At 36.2% G+C, this 20961-nt stretch overlaps 4 protein-coding genes across 6 annotated transcripts; 3 read left to right on the forward strand and 1 right to left on the reverse strand.

The window, feature by feature from the left end:
• Positions 1–229: 229 nt before the first annotated feature.
• On the reverse strand, positions 230–5701 carry LOC124298566 (transport and Golgi organization protein 11). Of its 3 annotated transcripts, none has more exons than XM_046750743.1 (6): positions 5458–5701; positions 4865–5095; positions 2390–2410; positions 1696–1790; positions 1315–1472; positions 230–748 (listed from the first exon to the last, which is right to left on the reverse strand). In XM_046750743.1, exons 2-6 carry the CDS (start codon positions 5088–5090, stop codon positions 538–540), a joined length of 711 nt encoding a protein of 236 aa, XP_046606699.1. In that variant the 5' UTR covers positions 5091–5095; positions 5458–5701; the 3' UTR covers positions 230–537. The 3 variants fall into 3 exon arrangements, with proteins under 3 accessions (XP_046606699.1, XP_046606697.1, XP_046606698.1); XM_046750741.1 differs by lacking the exon at positions 5458–5701 and adding an exon at positions 5323–5344; XM_046750742.1 differs by lacking the exons at positions 2390–2410; positions 5458–5701.
• A 1590-nt stretch (positions 5702–7291) lies between these two features.
• On the forward strand, positions 7292–11816 carry LOC124298563 (uncharacterized). Its single transcript, XM_046750733.1, has 2 exons — positions 7292–9650; positions 11757–11816. Exons 1-2 carry the CDS (start codon positions 7484–7486, stop codon positions 11762–11764), a joined length of 2175 nt encoding a protein of 724 aa, XP_046606689.1. The 5' UTR covers positions 7292–7483; the 3' UTR covers positions 11765–11816.
• Positions 11817–11876: 60 nt separating this feature from the next.
• LOC124298568 (adenylate kinase) lies at positions 11877–14499 on the forward strand. The gene is made up of 4 exons (XM_046750744.1): positions 11877–12124; positions 12285–12521; positions 13024–13191; positions 13441–14499. The coding sequence occupies exons 1-4, from the start codon at positions 12020–12022 to the stop codon at positions 13684–13686; spliced, it is 756 nt and encodes a 251-aa protein (XP_046606700.1). The 5' UTR covers positions 11877–12019; the 3' UTR covers positions 13687–14499.
• A 319-nt stretch (positions 14500–14818) lies between these two features.
• LOC124298897 (ribosome biogenesis protein BMS1 homolog) lies at positions 14819–20531 on the forward strand. The gene has a single exon (XM_046751515.1). The coding sequence runs from the start codon at positions 15173–15175 to the stop codon at positions 18755–18757; it is 3585 nt and encodes a 1194-aa protein (XP_046607471.1). The 5' UTR covers positions 14819–15172; the 3' UTR covers positions 18758–20531.
• Positions 20532–20961: the final 430 nt, after the last annotated feature.

The raw sequence follows: 20961 nt of genomic DNA on the forward strand, positions 1-20961 counted from the left end.
AAAATATACATACAAGAATATTTATAATGTTTTTGATGCAGAAAAAAAAAATCGTTCACCCGAAATTTTCTTGAAAAGAAACTTTATTCATAGATTTTTTGACAAGGAATCTCCTTTTCAACATTTTACGATCATATACCTAAATCATTCTGTACAATAGGAATAACAAACTATAATTAAGCAATCATTCGATTCAACGATCTATAAAACAGTACTTGAGTTTTTTTTCAAGTTAAAAGCGCTGATTATAACTTCGATAAACAAAATCACTGTCAAATTGTACAAGGTATTATATATATATAATCGGTATTTCAGTCTGTGGTTAGCTGAGGTAATACACAAACATTTTTTTTTTTTTCTCAGTTCCAAAAAGCTGGGAGATTATGGTTTTTTTAGTTCGTTCTCTGTCATACCACGTCAGATCTTTGGTCTGTATCTTTGCATCCAAAATCATAAACACATAAAAGACTCTAGTAGACCTTAGACTGGTATTTCATGTAATAAGATTAATTTGCATTATCATACATAACGTAAAACTTAGTTCCTACTTAGCCAGAAAAATGTTTTTAGAAAGAAGTACGACAATGCAACGGCGTACAGTATTTTGTCCCGTTGTTGACGCTGTTGGGACTCAACTTCAACCGCTAAAATACGTCGAGTCAACTTTCCGACCTGACGCCGGAGGTGCTGTATTTCTTCCGACGGCGGCAACGAGACATCCAATGAATTGTACGACGGCGTTTGTTCCCTGAAATACCAATATTTCCCTGATAAATGTGTGATACGCTCAATCCTCTGGGACCTTATTCTGATATTTTATTACTTGTCACAGCAAAAAGTGATAGAACCCGATGTTGCTGGGTTAAATTGTAACGATAACATAACGACAAAATTTATTTTCGGTAATTTCACAGGCAAAAACTCAATCATCATTATTTTCAGAGTATCAAAATAGTTTTGCTGAGATCAATGAACTAGTTTAGTAGACCATTTTATTGAAAAATCTTCAACAGAGTGACGCGAGTTCCTCAATCTAATCCAATAAAACATTCGTAGGGTGAAAAGTACCAGGTAACAACTGTGCGATGTTTTATGTGGACTAACTGAAAAAGTTAGTTTATCTTTGCAAAACTATTTTGATACTATAAAAATCATGATCGACACATTTTTGCCTTTGAACAGTTGCAAATTAATCCTCAGCTACGTCTACTACTTATCCTGAAAACATTGAGCTGCATCACTCATGTCACTGTGATAAGAGAGAATGATTTTAGAATCAGTACCCACGAATCCCCAATCTGTATATGCACCTACCTAACTTGCCTGACAATTTGATTGTCGTTATTGTATCGGCCTCGAGACCTAGAGACGGTCGATGGCGTCTCTGTATTTTCATTCGTAAATTCATTTGGATCCTCTTCGTCGACGGCAGGGAAAAAATGATCGTCCAATGTCAAAATGCGGGGCGGAGTCTGAAATTGATATACATAAAAGAGATTTTATGAGTACTTCCTTAACTTTCCTTGATTTACTACCCTTGTTATATTCAACTTTTTAGAATAGAAGAAAAACAAAGTACATACATTGAAAGACAACTTTTATTAGTAAACTAAAATACGGTCTTTCATGAGTTCATTTTTTTGAATATGTCAAAAATAAAGTCAGATCTATTTCTGTGAAAATACATGTACTTACCTGGACTCTGATCATGCCTGGCTCTGGCGGCATAACGGAATTTTCCAAAATAATTTCTCTAGGTGGAGCCTTTGTACCTACGTGTTGATCCTGTCCTGTTTAAAGGAATGAAAAATAGGCTTGTTCAAATGCTGTTACTCATTTCGTCAATGCGAATAGCTAATAAAAATGTCAACTTTCCTAAGACGGTAATTCAAATAATACATTTCGGTGGAATAAGGTTTGAAAAAATAATCATCAAGCAAAAACAATTGCTGAAATACTTCCAATATACCTCGATATTTGGTAACATGTAAAAAGAATAGTAGTGTACAAGAAATGAAGACATTTCAGAAAAATTGAGAAGTTGAAATGTCATTCTTTCAAATTTACAAGTGACGGTTAATTCTAATTAAATTCTAGGATATTTCAATTGCAGGGGATTTATTTCGAAAAGCTAATGGCGTTGAAAGGATATTTCTAATATCTGAAGGATTATCAGGATAGTAACATTAGTCCGTGTTTACTAAAAATAAGAGAATAAAAAATTATCAAGAATCTAGAAAACTTTGTTTTCTAGTACAGTATTGAGAATTTAAAATTGCCTGTGATTCCTCTTAATTTTAACCATCACCACTGGCTTAAACCGATGACACAAACTATACTAGTAAACATCGAATACCTATGAAATTTGGGATAATATAATCCTACGTACGCATGATCTGATCCGTGAAAGCTATAAAATACATAATATAGTATACGATAACCGAGTTGAACGTGAAACACATGAAACACAGTTTACAGACAATATAAGGGAAAACAAGAAGTTACACATATATAAGACGTCATAATATTGATTAAAAACTAAAGAAACATAATGGAAAAATGCAATGTAAACCATACAAAATAGCTGGGGAAGATATGCTGTATAGATGTTGGCAGTTTTAAATCAGGTTAATGCACACAATTTCATAGTTCAGAAAAAATTAGAACATTCTTGAAACTGACAAAAAAAACAAGTTATGCCACAAGGATCTTGTATTTTTGGATTGTCACAGTCATTAATAATAGTAAGTAAGTAAGAATAAAAATATTTGCGAATACTGGGTAGAATTGATCCTTAAATAAAAGACAAGAAATATAAAGTCCGAAGTAAATAATAGTATTAAATATACTTGCACAGATAATGGCAACATAAAAAGTAATTACAAGTACCTTCAATACCGAATGGCCATTGTATCGAAAAATTCATAGAAAACAAGTGTTTTTTTACATATCTTAAGGGGTTACATGGGTCTTGCAATTTCAAAAATTCCGTTTTTTCTTTATTTTTTGTTGTAATATAATAAAAGAATTATTTTATTCAAACTTGAGGCATATGAAAGAACAATATATGAATGATATTTCATAAAATTTCTATCCAAGAATTTTTGAAATTCAGCCGCTCAGAACTAGTTACCGGAGACGCAGTACTTTCACAGTAGACACAATAACTCATGGTAGCTTCATTTGAAGTCAAGAAACCAATATTTTCTGTTAGAAGGTGAGTTTAGCTAGTGAATGAACGAAGAATTCTTAAAAAAAACTTGAAATTGTAATTTTTGGCAGAGCTTTTTGCAAAGTACGATTTTCGCTACTCTTTACATCATGTATTGCCTTGTAAAATGAGTTGTGATAGAAGAAAAAAAAAATCCTTTGTTCGTCCACCAGTCAATCCTATCTAGAAGCACTGTGCCAAATTTAAATAACATCGCTGCATTAATTTCTGAGAAATCGTGTCCACTGACTTCGAAAATATAATTTTGATAAAAAAACGCTATACCTGCAATGCTCCCAGCCAGTCGAGCTTAATGAAAGCAAAATTTCCAAAGGCTCTCTTCCCTAGACTTTTACTCCAATTGACTTGAAACGTTGGGAAAATATTTTTGACATGTTGTACTATTAGATAAAAAAAATTTCAAAAAATGGATTTTTTGAAATTTTAAGACTCATGTAACCCCATAAGTTTTCTAAATTTTTTTTATGTATACATGGAAACTCAGGACTATTGCCCCATATATTGTCAATGTGTTCACTATGAAAATCTGAGACTGTAAGGTTTTTGTAATTTTTACAGGAAATTTCTCGTTTGCGAATTACAGCCTTTTGAAATTGGCCAATCCACTAGAATCTGATAGTTCAGGACAGTTGCTGAGCGCATAACAATCAAATGACGATCAGTCAATGCTGTTCTGCGCCATCAGATGCTACCGGATTGGCCAATTTCAAAAGGTTCCAATTCACAAACGAGAAATTCTCTATCAGCAAGAAAACGTTTTACTCACAGATTTTCACAATTACATTAGTAGCTTCTGGGGGGATAGCTTTGGGTTACCTTGAATAACATTGAAAGTTACAGTGTCGGAAAAAGAAATTGCAGGGCAAATTGTGAACAATAATTAAACAAGTAAGAATAATGAGGTTGAAATTTGTAACATTAACATAATAACGGATTTTGAAGAGAAATCACAATCTCACAACTTCAGAATTGTTTGAAATTCAGTAAACAAGGTGGGCACTGAAAATAGTTATAAAAATTACCTGACTTTTCCCTGGCTTTCCCTGACTAAAATTCGAAATAAAATTCTCAATTCGAATCACTAATAAATGAAGGGCCTAATAAATCGGTTCTCGAAAAACACATTTATAATCTATTTAATAGTTTGCAAACTTAACACCGTCAAAGTAATTCTAAAGATGCAAAATAATGATTTCTTTAAAAACATTTCGTTGTGTTAGCATTACTAAATTAAGACGCATAGAGAAGAAAGGTAATTAGGTTGACAAACAACAAAAACCAAACACTCATTAATATCACAAACCATTTTTTTACTATGAAACGCACATTTGGTGAAATCAAAAACAAAAGTATCAACATTTCTCAAGAGTAAAGCACCACAAACAAGTTGAAAACATGGTAGAATGACTGGCAATATTTTTGGAAGACTAGTAAGTCAAAACGTAAACTAACAACAACGAACAGAAACATAAGGGGGCAGCCTATTTATACACCCAAAGAACAGAGTGCTTAGGATGTCTATTTATAAATAAACCAGTGCCAAATGGGTTAGCAACTGAGCATAAGATTTTGGCGAATATCCTATTTTACTTTGTGTCACCACCCAGTTATTGAAATGGAATTAAAACTTACCAGCAACAAGGATCCTGTCTGGTACATGCATCTCGAATTTCTCGTTCGCCAGCATCTGATTCCAGCTTGAGCCGTTCATCCCAGGAACATTCTCGTCGGTGTAATCACCGCTGACTCTTATGCTCTTAGGTACCCTCATTCGTTTGTTTATATCCAAGGTGAAGTTCGAGTCATAGAAGCTGTCCGCCTCGCCATTGAATCGAGTCGGACTATGAGCCTTGGACATTTTACCTGACATGGATAATAAAACGAGAAAAATGTAGACAAAGAGAAGTAGTGGATACTGATTTCAAGAATCGTGACACTATTCGACCTTCTTTGCTTGAAAAATCGGAATATTTATATTTTGACAACCAGAGCCGCAAACAGCCGTTGAATTCAACCCTTTTTTGTATACAATACGAAAAATACAGACGAACCTGACGTGATATAATGATGGTTGAAAATTAAAACCTAACCTACGAATAGTCGAGGACAGTGTTTTGCGATATTCGTAATCGTGCGATTCGTCGAGTGGGCGGTTTTGACATCAATTTGCTTATATATCGGGCCATATTTGAATAAATAATGCTTGTTTGACGACATCTACGTACCTGCCGTTGTTGTCGCCGAAGATGAATATCAAAGTAGCGAGCGAACTTTGCCGCGGAATGCCAAACGTTCTATATTCGATAATTTCAAAGCTCGATTCTCAACTGACCGTTAATTACGTAACGGATGATAACCACTGACTTAGAATTGGACATGCTCATACCAGCCTCTCATACCACGAAGTTTACAGAGAAAATGCCAACAGCAAAAAGGTAGTATTGGATGTATTGGACGCAAAAATTTTAGAATACGTCCATTATGCTATGATCCGTAATCTCTTAAGTTCGTGGTACTCTCAATCTTCGTTTTTTTAGTACCGTTGTCAGAAAACTTGGGCATTGCAATAAACAAAATCACAATCAGTCGGTAAAGGTGGTGCTCTCGCGTGCTGAGCAGTATGGTGTATACGGAGACTCATAGGAATAGACTGCGCGGTCTGTGTACCAAGCTGAAGCCTCAATTAGAAAGAGAAAGCAACAGCGCAAGCCGAAGTCTCTGCTGCACGGTCGAAAGAGTGGGGAGCAACCACCAGGCAGGGAAAATGAAAAGACTAGCGGGGAGGTGTACTTCCATAACCTAGGTATTTTCTCCGCCAAGCCACCGATTGGAGTGAAAGGTCGGCTCCCACTGTTGCCTTCTCTGTCTAATTAGGGCTTCATCTCGATGCACGGACCGCGCAGTCCATCTCTTATATGTCTATGATGGCGTAGCCACTGAAATGTAGAGTGCGTTCCGAAATTAGTGTGTCAGCAATCTTTTAGTGCTCTTGCGTTGCTGTGTTCGTAGCTAGCTCTGCCTCTGTCCCAAATGAGTTCAAATATAACCAAAAAAGTGCTTTAAAGCTTATTCAACACATAACAAATAAATACTTAAAGAAAGGGATAAGACTAAATTCATGTTACGGTGATTGTGATAAAACTGTAATAAATTTTATATTTGAAGAAATAGTAGTTGTTCTTAATAGTGTTGTGTATATAAACTCTAGTACTGCAGCACCTGAAACGAGTAATTCTTCCAACAATGAATCTCAAGACTGTGACAATACAGATAAAATATCAAGTACAAGCTTAAAAATCATAAAAAAGATTGCTAGTAATTTATTATTAAAAGGTGGGAAAGTAAGACGCGATCTCTTCTATCATGGTAGGATAGGATATGCAACTACTGCATTTGTTGGTAATAATAATTCTCCTCAATTTAATGAGTATATCGTTGCACAATGTAAGGAAATTAAAAACGATCTAAAAAATCTAGCATATGAGAGTATTGTAAACAAAAATAAGCAAACCCAAAAGGATGAATTAGAAGTAGAGATAGATAATGGATATTTTCATATAGAATATCCAGAAGATAGTGTTATTGAAGTTATAAAAATCCTAAACAGTGAAAAAGCTAAAGATTTAAATTTAAGAGTCGGCATACTAAAAATTGGAGAAAGTACAGTAAGAGTTGAAATCATAGGGGAAAAAAGGAATTACACAGACCTTGCGGATAATAGTGATATAGCATTGACTTTTAATACCAGTGAAGGAGAATTAGAAGTTAGATTGAATCCTGATATGCGAAATAAAGACCTAATAAGGGTAGAAGTAAGGTCTGCTGGAGCGATTAAAAATTGTAACGAAGAAATAGGAAAGAATTGCTTACTAGAAAGTTTATCAGTTAATGAAGCCATCGAACAAGGGTATTTTAAAGAGCCTGGAAAACTTTGTCAATCTTCTGAAACAACGGGTCCATCCAGCAAGATTGTCGAGGAAGAAAAATTGCAGAGAGGTAATAATTATTGGCAAGATAAAAAAGTGCAACGCTCAATGGAAAAATAAGAAGGTGGTAAAAGAAGGTAGATCTACCGATTTTGAAAATAAAATCTCACGGTTATTATTTTTAATTAAGCAAAAGTGGTCATAGTATTTAGTGATAAAAACCATAAAAATATACACCAATAAAATAACCTTATTAGTCATAAAAAATAACTTGTTTTGTTAATCATTTCGGTTATTATATTATCTGTGATAATAAGAGATTTTTATGTTACCATCAAAAAACGCTAAAAATTCCTCACACGAACAAAGTGGTCATTCAATGAGTTCAGGTAAAGCAGATCGTAAAATGAGTAAAAAACGGAAGCGTTCTGTTGCAGACAAAGATGATACAGTATCAAAGAAGCTCTGCGTGGATATAAATGTTACTAGTAATGAAGATTCAGTATTTCCTAGTGATTTACAAGATGAACCTAGACAGAATTTGTTTCACGAAGAAAGAAAATTTGCTAAAAGTGTTGCGGGCAGAGAAGATACACCTAGGTTTAATAAGTTCTTAGATTTTTTAATTAATGGAGAAGGAAGAAGATATCTAGAAATTCTGAAAAGAGAAGGAGTAAATTTAACTAATATATTTAGTATTTTAGGCAGAGCAGGAGCTAATGCTTCTAAAGCTTTTCAAGACTTATATGACCTTTTGTTTGATGCAGAAGAAAACAAAACACAGTATTTAAAAACTCTAGAAGAAGAAGGAATAAATCTATCTAATATGTCCAGTATTTTAGGCAGAGCAGGAGCTAATGCTGCAAAAGCTTTTAAAGACTTATATGACCTTTGGTTTGATAGAGAAGGAAATAAAACTCAATATTTAAAAACTCTAGAAGAAGAAGGAATAAATCTAGCTAATATGTCCAATATTTTGCATGGAATAGGAGCTAATGCTGCTGCAAACGCTTTTAAAGACTTATATGATCTTTGGTTCGATGTCGAAGGAAATAAAACTCAATATTTAAAAACTCTAGAAGAAGAAGGAATAAATCTATCTAATATGTCCAGTATTTTAGGTGGATCGGGAGCTAAAGCTCCTAAAGCCTTTAAAGAATTATACGATCTTTGGTTCGATGAAGAAGGAAATAAAACTCAATATTTAAAAACTCTAGAAGAAGAAGGAATAAATCTATCTAATATGTCCAGTATTTTAGGCGGATCGGGAGCTAATGCTTCTAAAACCTTTAAAGAATTATACGATCTTTGGTTCGATGGAAAAGGAAATAAAACTCAATATTTAAAAACTCTAGAAGAAGAAGGAATAAATTTAGTTAATATGTCCAGTATTTTGAACGGGGTAGGAACTAATGCTGCAAACGCTTTTAAGGAACTATATGATACTTTTTTTGATAAGCAAGGAAAAAAACAATATTTAAAGGCTCTAGAAGAAAAAGGGATAAATCTAGCTAATATATCCAGTATTTTAGACGGAGCGGGAGCTAAAGCTTCTAAAGCTTTTAAAGACTTATATGATCTTTGGTTCGATGGAAAAGGAAATAAAACTCAATATTTAAAAACTCTAGAAGAAGAAGGAATAAATCTATCTAATATGTCCAGTATTTTAGGTGGATCGGGAGCTAAAGCTCCTAAAGCCTTTAAAGAATTATACGATCTTTGGTTCGATGAAGAAGGAAATAAAACTCAATATTTAAAAGCTCTAGAAGAAGAAGGAGTAAATATATCTAATATGTCTAGTATTTTGAATGGAGCAGGAATTAATGCTGCAAAAGCTTTTAAAGACTTATACGATCTTTGGTTCGATGGAGAAGGAAATAAAACACAATATTTAAAAACTCTAGAAGAAGAGGGAATAAATCTATCCAATATATCAAGTGTTTTAAGTGGATCAGGAGCTAAAGCTGCAAACGCTTTTAAAGGCTTACATAATCTTTGGTTCGGTGTAGAAGAAAATCAAACTCAATATTTAAAAATTCTAGAAAAAGAAGGGATAAATCTAGCTAGTATATCCAGTATTTTAAGTGGAGCAGGAGCTAACGCTCCCAAAGCCTTTAAAGACTTGTATGATTTTTGGTTTGATGCAGAAGGCACTAAAACACAAAATTTAAAAACTCTAGAAGAAGAAGGAATAAATCTAACTAATATGTCCAGTATTCTGCATGGAGCAGGAACTAATGCTACAAAGGCTTTTAAAGAACTATATAATACTTTTGTTGATGAGCAAGGAAAAAAAACACGACATTTAAAGCATTTTATTGAGAAAAAAGATAAGGAAGAAAGTTTTACGCCGCACAACTTATCTGGTATATTAAGTGGAGCAGGAGCTAAGACTAAAGATGCTTTTAAAAAATTACATAGTGTTTGTTTTAATGACAAAGGAAAAAGAACAGAACTTTTAGATGATTTCTATAATGCAGGTTTTAGGCCAGGTAACTTATCCTGTGTGTTATGTGGAGCAGGAATTCGTGCTTCTTCTATTTTAAAAAGATTGCATAGTGTTTGTTTCAATGACAAAAGAGAAAAAACAAAACTTTTAGATGATTTCTATAATGCAGATTTTAGTCTGGATGATTTATGCAGTGCATTGGCTGCAGCAGCAGATAGTTTAGAAAAATTTCATGATTTTTGTTTTATAGGTGAAACAAAAAAGTATTTAAATCATTTCTTAAAAGAAGGTTTCACGCCGAAAAATTTATCTAAGATATTGCACGGAGCAAGAGCTAAGATTTGTTCTGCTTTAGAAGATTTTCATGATGTTTGTTTTGATGAGACAGGAAACAAAACACAGCTTTTAGATGATTTCTATAAGGCAGGTTTTAAGCCGAGTTATTTATCCAGTATATTATCCATGGCAGGAAATAATGCCTCTTATATTTTAAGAGATTTTCATAAATCTTGTTTTAACAAAGAAAATTATTTAAACCACTTCTTAGCCGAGAAAAAACTCTTTACGCCAAAAAATTTATCTAAGGTACTAGATAGAGCAGGACTTAATATTCGTCTTATATTTGAAAAATTACATGATCTTTGTTTTGATGTTAAAGGAAATAAAACACACTATTTTAGTGATCTTATCAACGCAAATCATAAGCCGAGTAAGTTACTCAGTATATTGTATAAGGCAGCTATAGGCATTAGTGGGATAGAAGAAGACAAAACAAATGATACAGGTTCTAAACTGAGTAATTTATTCGATAGAACGAAGCAAGAACAAAATTTAGATAGTTTACAACAAGGCGGTTCTAAAGTTAAGAGAAAAACCCAGAAGGGTATCACTAACCAAAGTAAGAACAAATAAGATGATAAAATTTCAAATTCAGTAGCAGGAAGCTCTTGCAGCTCAAGAGATTTATCCCCAAAACAAATACAGTCAGTGCACCATAGCCAGTATACCCACAAAGTAAAGGATGTGCTACTCAGATGTATCCGTTCAGCCAATGGCGTCAACTTAAGGGAAAGTATCAGTGATTGTGTATAAAACTTCTCTCTAAATTTTTTACCATCAAATTACCCAAAAGCTGCAATAAACAGCACCTTTGTTTCTGTTTTATTTCAACAAAGAAGTCTAAAATATGTCCTTTTTAGGCGAAACATGCAAGAAGGAAAAAATCTTATTCTACAAATTAAAAATATAGTATACTCGAAAGCTTTTCAGAGAATCCATTGTGTTGAGTTTTACACGAACAAGAAAACTTTCTTTTACTACAGTATTTTCTATGATTTTAAAGTTAATTAAGAAACGTTTAGGATAATGACTCATTGGATTGACACATATTCTGACGCTCATGGGTTATGTTATGTTTATTGTGATTGAGTTTGTTTCGCTCTCAGCCAACTATGGCGCTGTAAGTTTCTCTGTGTTGACAACATAACCATCTAGTGTGAAAAATTAGCCCTCAGATTCATTGTTCACAAGTGTACATACCACTACATACAAGCATCTGTCTAGTGGTTTGACGCAGCAGCAGCGCTGCTTATTAAGGCCGTATTCGAAAATTGACTGACAGCACTGTCAGCAATCCTTTATCTCTTTTGCGCTTCCAAGTTCGCGAATAGCTCTGACTCTGTCCTAGGGAATTTTCAGTACTGTCAGTCAATTTACGAACACGGCCTAAATGTTTTGCGTTTGCTGCTCTACTGTTTGGATGAATAAACTTCAAGCAGCGAAAACTTCCGCCGGAAGTGCTAGTAACTTTCAGTGAATTGCTGCTGCTCCCAATTTTGTGCTGCCCACGAAATCCCAGCCTAATAATACTGGCACTATCACTTGTATGCCTAGAAATATAGCTGACTTTCCGGAGAGAGAGATAGCATAGCAGGGAAGTATCGTCTCTCTCGCACCGATACAGTCTGTCAGTAAGCCTTTACACCTCTTTGCATGCGTCTTCGTTTGTAAATCAATTTCATTTCATTTTTGCCTAGACTTACCCATGCATGCGCAGTAGCCAGTAGAAGAAGATACTTCCCTTCCATGCTATCTCTGTCTCCGGAACCCCCACCAACCTATAGCGATCATTCCAGTGATTATATTTCAGTGGTGTAGACACTCTAGTATATTTAGGGGCAAAAGCATAAGGGGGAATTTTACTACAAGTTGTTATTCTCAAGCGCTTAACACAATCTGTGGTGAAATGCCACGTTAGATTGTGGATTCCTTGATTGGACGTGCACATTCCAATGGCGCGAGTGTTATGACCTTGTAATCCAGTCGCCCCTGCACTCGCTCCGGGAAAGTTATCAGTCTCTTTTGAGCTTCTTTTACTCGCTATTCATCATTTAATAACGATTCCCGTTAATCATGCCACCTGCAAGAGCAGCTGCACTGAATGAAGACATCGCCGTTCCAACTAAAGGTGTAAATGCTGTCCTTCTCGGGCCACCGGGAAGCGGTAAAGGGACTCAGGTATGCAATAGGCCATATGCACTATGCAGGTCGCCGCTTTTATTCGTCTATTCTCATTCATGTTCAAAATTACGTGATGATTTCTTGAAGACCATACATACAAGTACCATTCCACATTGTCCTGGTGCAACACAATGCAATTTTCTTTTCGGTGTCACAGGCGGTGGCCTTGAAGGAAAGGTACTGTGTGTGCCATCTTTCGACTGGTGATATGTTGAGAGCTGAAATTGCTTCTGGCTCTCCGTTGGGAGCTCAGCTCAAGGCAGTTATGGAACAAGGAAAACTTGTCAGTGATGATCTTGTAGTCAACATGATTGACAGCAATCTAAACAAACCTGAGTGTCAGCGAGGCTTCTTGCTAGATGGATTTCCACGCAGTGTACAACAGGCAGAAAAAGTAATTTATAAACATGCTTGTTTGCTCTGAACAAGATATTTAAATCTTTTCTTTACTTTGAGTAAATCTCTTCTATGTATAAATACATCTGATTAAGGCTCAATAACTAGTTTAAATATTGTGAAAAATGTCTTATGAACTCTAATGAGCTCTGATTTCATTCCGACTACTTTTGCGCAATGCGGATTATTTGCAGATATTTGATATGAAATTCGGCAGAATGTTTTCTAGATTTATTCTCACAGGTTGAATATAAGTTTTATACAAAGTTTGTGGTTCCAAAAAACTTCTACAAAGCTGTGCAAATTGTGTTCAAATTACATGAAAGTGATGTAAGAATATAGTAAGAACTAAACCGAGCTTACAAAACATTTTTTGCAATATGCTAGAAATTCTGGAATTTATCAGAATCCTGTTGAAAAATAATCAGTAACATTTTGACCACCAGGAAACCAAGGCTCTGTACAATCAGCCATTTTCACAATTACATTAATTTTATTAGCTGGACAATATCCTGGAAAAACGAAAAACGAAGCTCGACGCAGTTATCGAATTTGGAATAGATGATAACTTGCTTGTGCGCAGAATAACTGGTCGTCTAATCCATCCATCCAGTGGGCGATCTTATCATGAAGAATTTTCGCCACCAAAGGCTCCGATGAAGGATGATGTAAGGATAATTCACATTTCAGCTTAATATAAGACGGATTATTCCAATAATCCATTAAATGGAGGAATTGCAATAGAAAATGACCAGAATTTGAAAACGCTTGCTTGCTATTGGTAAAATGATGAAATGAAATTTTGTTTTATTGTTCCACTTAAGAGTAATGCGAAAACTTGGGATTATGGTAACTTGATCAATATCTGAACTGGTAACTGCTCTTTTTATTGATTACCCTATTGATGTTGTCATCAGATTACTGGAGAAGCTTTGATTAGAAGATCGGATGACAATGCAGACACTTTAAAGAAGAGATTGGCCACTTATCACACCCAGACTGCACCATTGGTCGATTATTACGCATTACGTGGTATTCATTACCATGTAAATGCAGCCAAGTCCAGCGCAGACGTATTCAAAGATATAGATTCGATTTTCCGTCAAGCGACGGCGGTTGAAAAAGCGAAAAAAAGCAAAGGATTCTTCAGTAACTTCTTCTAGGCATCCCGTTTGCTGTTGTTACGTTATGCATAAATGCAAGCAATATATCATCGAATCATGTGATGCTCGAACACTATCGTGAATTGCGTCACTAATCATTGTTAAGAACATTATCGTTATCAATCAATTTCACTCACATTTCAATATGAAAGATCGATTTGGCTTTGGTAGGAATAAGTTGTAATTATCGGACACCGATTCAGTGACGAAATTACTTATACAACCTGTTCGCCATAACTTAAGTAAATGTAATATACATATCGTGTGAAACATACAGAATGAAGTTTGTGGCAAACGTTTCATAAATGAGGTTGCTTTCCTTTATTGGTTGACGTTTTTAATCAAAACTGTCCTTCGTTCGTTTGTATTTTGAAGATATTCGTGGCGCGATACTTCGCCCAACAATAACCATGCCCGAGCATCAGATTTCCGAAAAATTACAAAAATATTTAACGCTTTCTCAACTGCAGTCGAAAGGTTGTAACTCAAATTATAATAATTGTAGAATCTGTTTAGTATAATTTTATACATGTAAAGGTAACTACGTGACGTTTGAAAACGAAAAATATAGATATTCTTTTCTGAAAATGTCCCAGAGAACGTTTAAAGGCACTCATGATATCTAATCATTACTGGAACAAATTACGCACATAATCACCGTTACTAAACGTATCGGTCGTATCGTCAATCACAAACAATAATCACGGAATTTGTTGAATTTGCATAAATTGTACTGTTTGTTTATGTATATCCTAAATTTCATCAATTGTATTTGATCAATGTATTACAAATAAATTCTTTGCCTTAAATATACGTTGCGCAGCCTACTCATCTCTGCTATAACGGAACGAATTTCTCCCCAGTAAGAGCACTGAGCAGTGCTCGCAGCAGAGTGTATATCGGATCATACCCATAGTTAGACGAGTAATCCTCTCTTTCTACGGCAACCAATCACGAGCGTGCGAGGCAGAGAAAAGTACTCGTCTTACTATTCCCCTCTCTGTGCCGTTTTCCACTTACACGAAAGGGTACACCATGCTTTCTCCATGGTATATGGTCTAAGGTGTAAACAAACAACTCCTAGCCGTTCAGATCCGTGTAGCTAAAGTAGGGTCTGTAGTTTTGCCACATGGCAGCACTGATTATTTGCGCTCATCAACGTGCCCAACATGTGCTTCACACACATTATATCACTGAACAGCACTGAACGGCATCGTGTGGCACCGCGTTGAGTTGTGAGGTTACGTGTAAAGTATTTTAAACTTGGAAAAATAATGTTGAATAACACGTTCAATCATCAACAGTTGGTAAATTGCCACAAATAATTCTACAACCTTCACAAACCGTCAAGAAATTAACGTAAAATATATTATGTTTAGTACGTTTTAACCGGTCATATAAATTTTATGGTTATGTTATGCCTCAAATCTTATGAAATGATAAATAAGATTCCGGTTAATTGTTAATGACTAAACCGTAAGTAAAGATGTCTGGAATTGACGAAGGAGGGGTTAAGCATAAGTCGCATCGTGATCGCAACGCGGGGCGAAAGGCAGAGAAGAAGAAAAACAAAAATGAACATGTCCAAGAGTTGACAGACAAGCAAAAGAATCCAAAAGCTTTCACATTCAATTCGGCCATAAGAGCTGAGCGTGGTTTTAGACGTAAACAAGACCTTGAAACAAAAAAACAGCATATACCGTTGGTGGATAGAACGCCTCTGGAACCACCACCAGTCTTAGTGGCTCTAGTTGGCCCTCCAAAAGTGGGCAAATCAATGCTAATGCAATGTCTAATAAAGAGCTTTGCTAGGCAGCCACTGTCGAATATTCTTGGGCCAGTAACTGTTGTTTCTGGTAAAAAACGTCGCATAACATTCATTGAATGCAACAACGACATCAATAGCATGATTGACATAGCAAAAGTAGCTGATTTGGTTTTGCTCCTGGTGGATGCATCGTTTGGTTTTGAAATGGAGATATTTGAGTTTCTAAACATATGCCAGGTGCATGGTATGCCGAGAATAATGGGTGTGCTGACGCATCTGGACCTCATAAAGAATACCAAGCAGTTGAGAAAGATCAAAAAAACACTGAAGCACAGATTTTGGACTGAAGTTTACGCCGGAGCCAAGCTATTCTATTTGTCTGGACTTCTGCATGACGAGTATCTCCGCAATGAAGTGAAGAATCTAGCTCGTTTCATATCAGTGATCAAGTTCAGGCCTCTGACTTGGCGGACCACTCATCCGTACCTTCTGGCAGACAGGATAGAGGATCTCACTCCTCCAGAATCCATCAGACAAAATACAAAAGTTGACAGAACCATCAGTCTCTATGGATACGTGCGCGGTGTTCCCCTGAACAAGGAAACTTCTGTACATATTCCTGGCTGCGGAGACCTCAAAATCAAGGATGTCAGTTTCTTGCCTGATCCTTGTCCGCTGCCTGATCAAATAAAGAAACGCTCTCTCGTTGAAAAGGAGAGACTAATCTATGCTCCATTTTCGGGAGTTGGCGGTATCGTCTACGATAAGGATGCCGTCTATGTGGAATTGGGAGGGAGCCACTCTCATCAAGAGAAGGAGGGAGAGGATCCAAGTCTGGTTGGCAATCTGATGGAAACGCAGGAAACCATCGACACCAAGTTGCGTCGTAGCGAAATGCAAATTTTCAGTGGCACGGCACTGATTAGGTCAGAAGATGTCGAAGAAGAGTTCAATACTGATTTGAAGAGTAAATCAGTTATCGAAGAACAAAGGATCAGGCGCAAAGTAGTATTCGACGATGAGATGAACGAGCTACCTAACAACGAAGAAGACAGCAACGATGAGGTGGATTTTGGTAGGCAAAATTATGATTCGGATGGAGATGAACTGGAAAGTAATGAAAGGAGTAAAAGAATCTGTTCAGAGGCAGATGACGGGATTATTTGTAAACGAAAAAAAATTGAAGACGAAGATGGAAATGTATCAGTGAAATTCGTTAAGAACAGAGATCAGGCTATAACTGATTGTGAGCAAATATATCGCGGACTTAGCAGTAATCCCGATAGTCATATAAAGGATAAAATCTCTCAGGCATTGAGTATGCTGGACAGTAATAAAAAAAATCGGGACGACAGATCAGAGGCTGATCTCAGCGAAAATGAAAGTTTTGACGAGGAGAGTGATGATAATGATTCTGAGCTAAATTCGAACGATGATGTTCATGTGGAGGATGAGTTACAATGGAAGTCAAATCTGACGGAAAAGGCAAGCGAAGCATTTACAGACCGGCTGAGATCCCAAAAAAATTTAATGAAAATTGTGTACGGCGAATTTGACAAATCTTTCGTAGCTGTCGATGATGAATCGCTTTCAGATGAAGATTCAAAAAATGAAGATATTGGCGGTATTTTTCGCATTGTAAATAAGCAGGAGAGGCAGAAACTGGAGGCACGAGAACTGCGGAATCAAGAGGAGAGCGTGTTTTACTCCATAGATTTGTCAAAGGATTGGGAATTGGAAGAAAACCGCAATCTGCTAACAAATCGTTTTGTGACTGGTAAATGGAAGGAATCCGAGGATGCCGAGGAGCTGTTGAAGCTCGACGACCTGGAAGATGACGACGATTTGTACGGAGATTTCGAGGATCTAGAAACCGGGGAAAAGCACAAGGCTGAGGCTCCTGAAGAAATGACATTCAGCGAGGCGGATGAGCGGCGAAAGCTGATTGAGAAGAAGCAGAAGCTTAAGGAGAAGTTCGACTCGGAGTATGACAAGGGTGAAGACAAGTCCTACTATGACGAGTTAAAGTCGGAAGTCGAGAGGCAGGCGCAGTTGAACAAGTCTGAGTTTGAGGGCATTGCGGACGACATCAGGGTCCAGCTCGAGGGTTTCAGGCCTGGAATGTACGTCCGTGTTGAGTTGGACTCGGTGCCCTGTGAGCTGGTGACGAATTTGGACCCGACCTACCCGCTGATTGTCGGTGGACTGTTGCATGGCGAGGAGAACATTGGGTTTGTGCAGACTCGGATAAAAAAGCACCGGTGGTACAAGAAGATCCTGAAGACCAAAGACCCGCTGATTATCTCTGTCGGCTGGCGGCGGTTCCAGGCCTTGCCCATCTATGCGAAGCTCGAAGACAATCTGAAGCATAGGATGCTGAAGTACACGCCCGAGCATGTGACTTGCATGGCTCATTTTTGGGGCCCTATAACTCCTCAGGGCACCGGAGTTCTGGCGGTGCAAGACGTAGCCGCCAGGCAAGCAGGATTTCGCATCGCGGCAACCGGCTCGATAGTCGAGCTTGACAAATCCACATATATCGTCAAAAAGCTCAAGTTGACTGGTGCCCCGTTCAAGGTTTACAAGAAGACAGCATTCATCAAGGGGATGTTCAATTCCAGCTTGGAAGTGGCCAAGTTTGAAGGCGCCAAATTGCGGACTGTGTCCGGCATTCGTGGACAGATAAAGAAGGCATGTTCCAAACCACAGGGTGCCTTTCGTGCAACCTTTGAAGACAAGGTGTTGCTCAGTGACATTGTGTTTTGTCGAACCTGGTACAAGGTAGATGTACCAAAGTTTTACAGTCCCGTTACATCGCTGCTGCTGCCGCCGAGTGAGAAGAATCAATGGCGAGGAATGAGAACGACTGGTCAACTCAAGAGGGAGAATAATTTAAGGGCTCAACCTAATTCGGATTCACTTTATACACAGATCAAAAGAGATCCGAAAGTTTTCAAACCACTGATCATACCGCGAACTCTGCAGAAGGGTTTGCCATACAAAGACAAACCAAAATTACAACCTGTTATGAAAAACCATAGACCGAAACTCGAAGATCGACGACCAGCTGTCGTTAGAGAGCCCAAGGAGGAACAGGTAGCCAAACTAATGAAAATGCTTAGAACTTCGTACAGCCATAAACAGGATCAACTGAAAGAAGCAATGAGCAGAAGGATTATGGCCCATCAAGCCCGAATGCAGATTGAAGAAGCGAGGAAAATGGGCAGACAAAAAGAGTTGAAGAAAGAAGTGTTCAGAAAACTTAGTAAAATGGAGGCTAAAAATAAAAATAAAAGAAACTAAGACTACTGTTTCATTATATCTGTAATATTATTTCTTCTATCAAGAACCATGTATATTTTCGATTGTTATTTTGAATTGCCTTTTTCTATCCTTAGTCAAAATTAATTGTTTTAATCTTGTTCACCTACTAGTGTGAACTTGTTGACTTTTGTGTACAACATCTGTTATCTAGGTGAATCCACTGTACAGATCAATATGTTGTGATTTTCCGTCAATCGAAATATTGAAAACACTTATTCCAAATTCCACTCAAAATATCTTTAAGTTATTTCTTTCGTCGATAATAAATTTGTATTTCAATAAATCTGTGTGGACTGTGTCCAAGTGCAATTCAGATTGACCTATTTTGATCCATTTTTTTTCCCCAATAGTGTGTGTTTATAGTGATATCTATGGTAATTAAAACAAGCCCGATCCATTTCCTCTTTCATTTCAACAGCCTAGAGAAGACGTTAGATTTTACGGATTCTTCAGATGACTACGGTTTTCACATGAATAATCTGGTAAATTTACCATGCGTTCCATTCATAAACCGTAAGGACGGCCGTTCATTTGACTGTGAAATGTGATTCTCTTTGTTGAATGTAATAGGATTCAGTGAAGATCAACATCACAAGTATAAATTGTATGACGATGATGTAGCGAATAAATATAGCGTTTTCTAAAATCACTTGGAATTTTGGAAAATTTAAAAAAAAAAAACCGAAATGATTTTTGTCTCAGAATTGATATGTAAGACCGTTATTCGATCAAATAAATATTCTGGAACTCGAAAAAGATACCTGGAACATCGTAGGATCAAAGATTTCAAAAATACATTTTTCCGTATTCCGGAAGTAACTGTTGAAGCATTGATTCTAGCGACTTACAACTATGAATAGCTGTTTTCTTTCACAAACTTAGTTAATTACTGTGTTTTTAAAAATCGGTGAAAATTTTATATGCAGGAAAACTGCGCCGCTAAGCTGAGGGCTGAGCAAAGTGGATGTATATTAATAACTACAGTTCTAATTAGCAACACTTAGACTAGTTATAAATTGTTATTCCCATAATAATACTGTACAATTATCCATGAAACAATAATTTAGAGAACCAAAAAAATGTGAAAATTATACTGTCAATATCTATTTATTTAATATTCATTTGTACACGCCCTCAGCATGCCACATACAATTAATATAATACAGTCCAATGCAGCCAGGGTAGAGGTAAAATACAAAAAATATATTCTACATCGATACTAGTGTTAGTCATATCGGTAACGATGAAAATTTTTCAGTAACAGCTAGAAGCTTGGATAGGGAGAAAAAGTGCTGAATACCAATTGACAAATTTCATTTCTGGCTCCTAATAGTTTTAACACAATGTAAATAAACTATATCATCTTGCGATTAAAATGCAACGAAAATAAAACTGACGTACAGGACGAAATCAAAACCTACGCCTTTATTAAGAAAGAAAAATTCTCTGCATGTTTCAAACAAGTAAAAAATCAATCTCGCTTTTCACCCTGATATATAACACTCTTTCTCGATATTCTTACAATGAAAATAATTATAATCTGATAATTACAATCTGGGTATAATACACATATCAATGCCACGCCACATTAATATTGTAGAAATTTTTGTTCTTTTTCGTTTTCGTTATGAATACAGTGAACATGTGAACAGGGCAACTTGCATACAATTAAGCGACAGCTCCGTAAATACACAGCATGAAATTGTAACAGGCGACATTTGTGTCTACAAGGCATTTGAACAAGAAAAGAAAAGTAAATCTGAATAATAGATTTCACAAGGTATCAAGTTTGCATTATATTACATTCCAATGTCAAAATGAAAATGATGAGAATCTGTTGTTATTATTGAATATTTCCAATTTCTTCATTATTGTGAGAAATAAATTAAATGATAAATATTTTGTTAATATTCTACTAGAATGTGTGTTTGTGTGTGTATGTGTGTGTGTTTCGGTATTTATTTATTAAAATCGTGGGAAAAAAAAACAAACTCACTCCAACGAAATAATTACTTCTTAATGGGGTACTGATTCACATCGAATCCTATTACATACTATTCAACCCATAACCAACACCCTGTACATCTATGGCAGCATTAAGAAAGTTACCAACTGGCGACCGTATAAGAATATAATAATATTTAAATAAAAATTAAAAACCTATCCCAACGAGAAACAATAAG

This window comes from Neodiprion virginianus, chromosome 2 (assembly GCF_021901495.1).
Source record: "Neodiprion virginianus isolate iyNeoVirg1 chromosome 2, iyNeoVirg1.1, whole genome shotgun sequence".
Lineage (NCBI taxonomy): Eukaryota > Metazoa > Arthropoda > Insecta > Hymenoptera > Diprionidae > Neodiprion > Neodiprion virginianus.

Coding starts and splice junctions, on each gene's coding strand:
- LOC124298563 (XM_046750733.1), top strand. CDS start 7,484: ATGTTACCATCAAAAAACGCTAAAAATTCCTCACACGAACAAAGTGGT.
- LOC124298897 (XM_046751515.1), top strand. CDS start 15,173: ATGTCTGGAATTGACGAAGGAGGGGTTAAGCATAAGTCGCATCGTGAT.
- LOC124298568 (XM_046750744.1), top strand. CDS start 12,020: ATGCCACCTGCAAGAGCAGCTGCACTGAATGAAGACATCGCCGTTCCA. Junction 12,125..12,284: donor GAAGCGGTAAAGGGACTCAG/GTATGCAATAGG, acceptor TCGGTGTCACAG/GCGGTGGCCTTGAAGGAAAG. Junction 13,192..13,440: donor AGGCTCCGATGAAGGATGAT/GTAAGGATAATT, acceptor TGTTGTCATCAG/ATTACTGGAGAAGCTTTGAT.
- LOC124298566 (XM_046750743.1), bottom strand. CDS start 5,090: ATGTCCAAGGCTCATAGTCCGACTCGATTCAATGGCGAGGCGGACAGC. Junction 2,411..4,864: donor AGACAGGATCCTTGTTGCTG/GTAAGTTTTAAT, acceptor TGTATTTTATAG/CTTTCACGGATCAGATCATG. Junction 1,791..2,389: donor TTTCACGGATCAGATCATGC/GTACGTAGGATT, acceptor TCCTTTAAACAG/GACAGGATCAACACGTAGGT.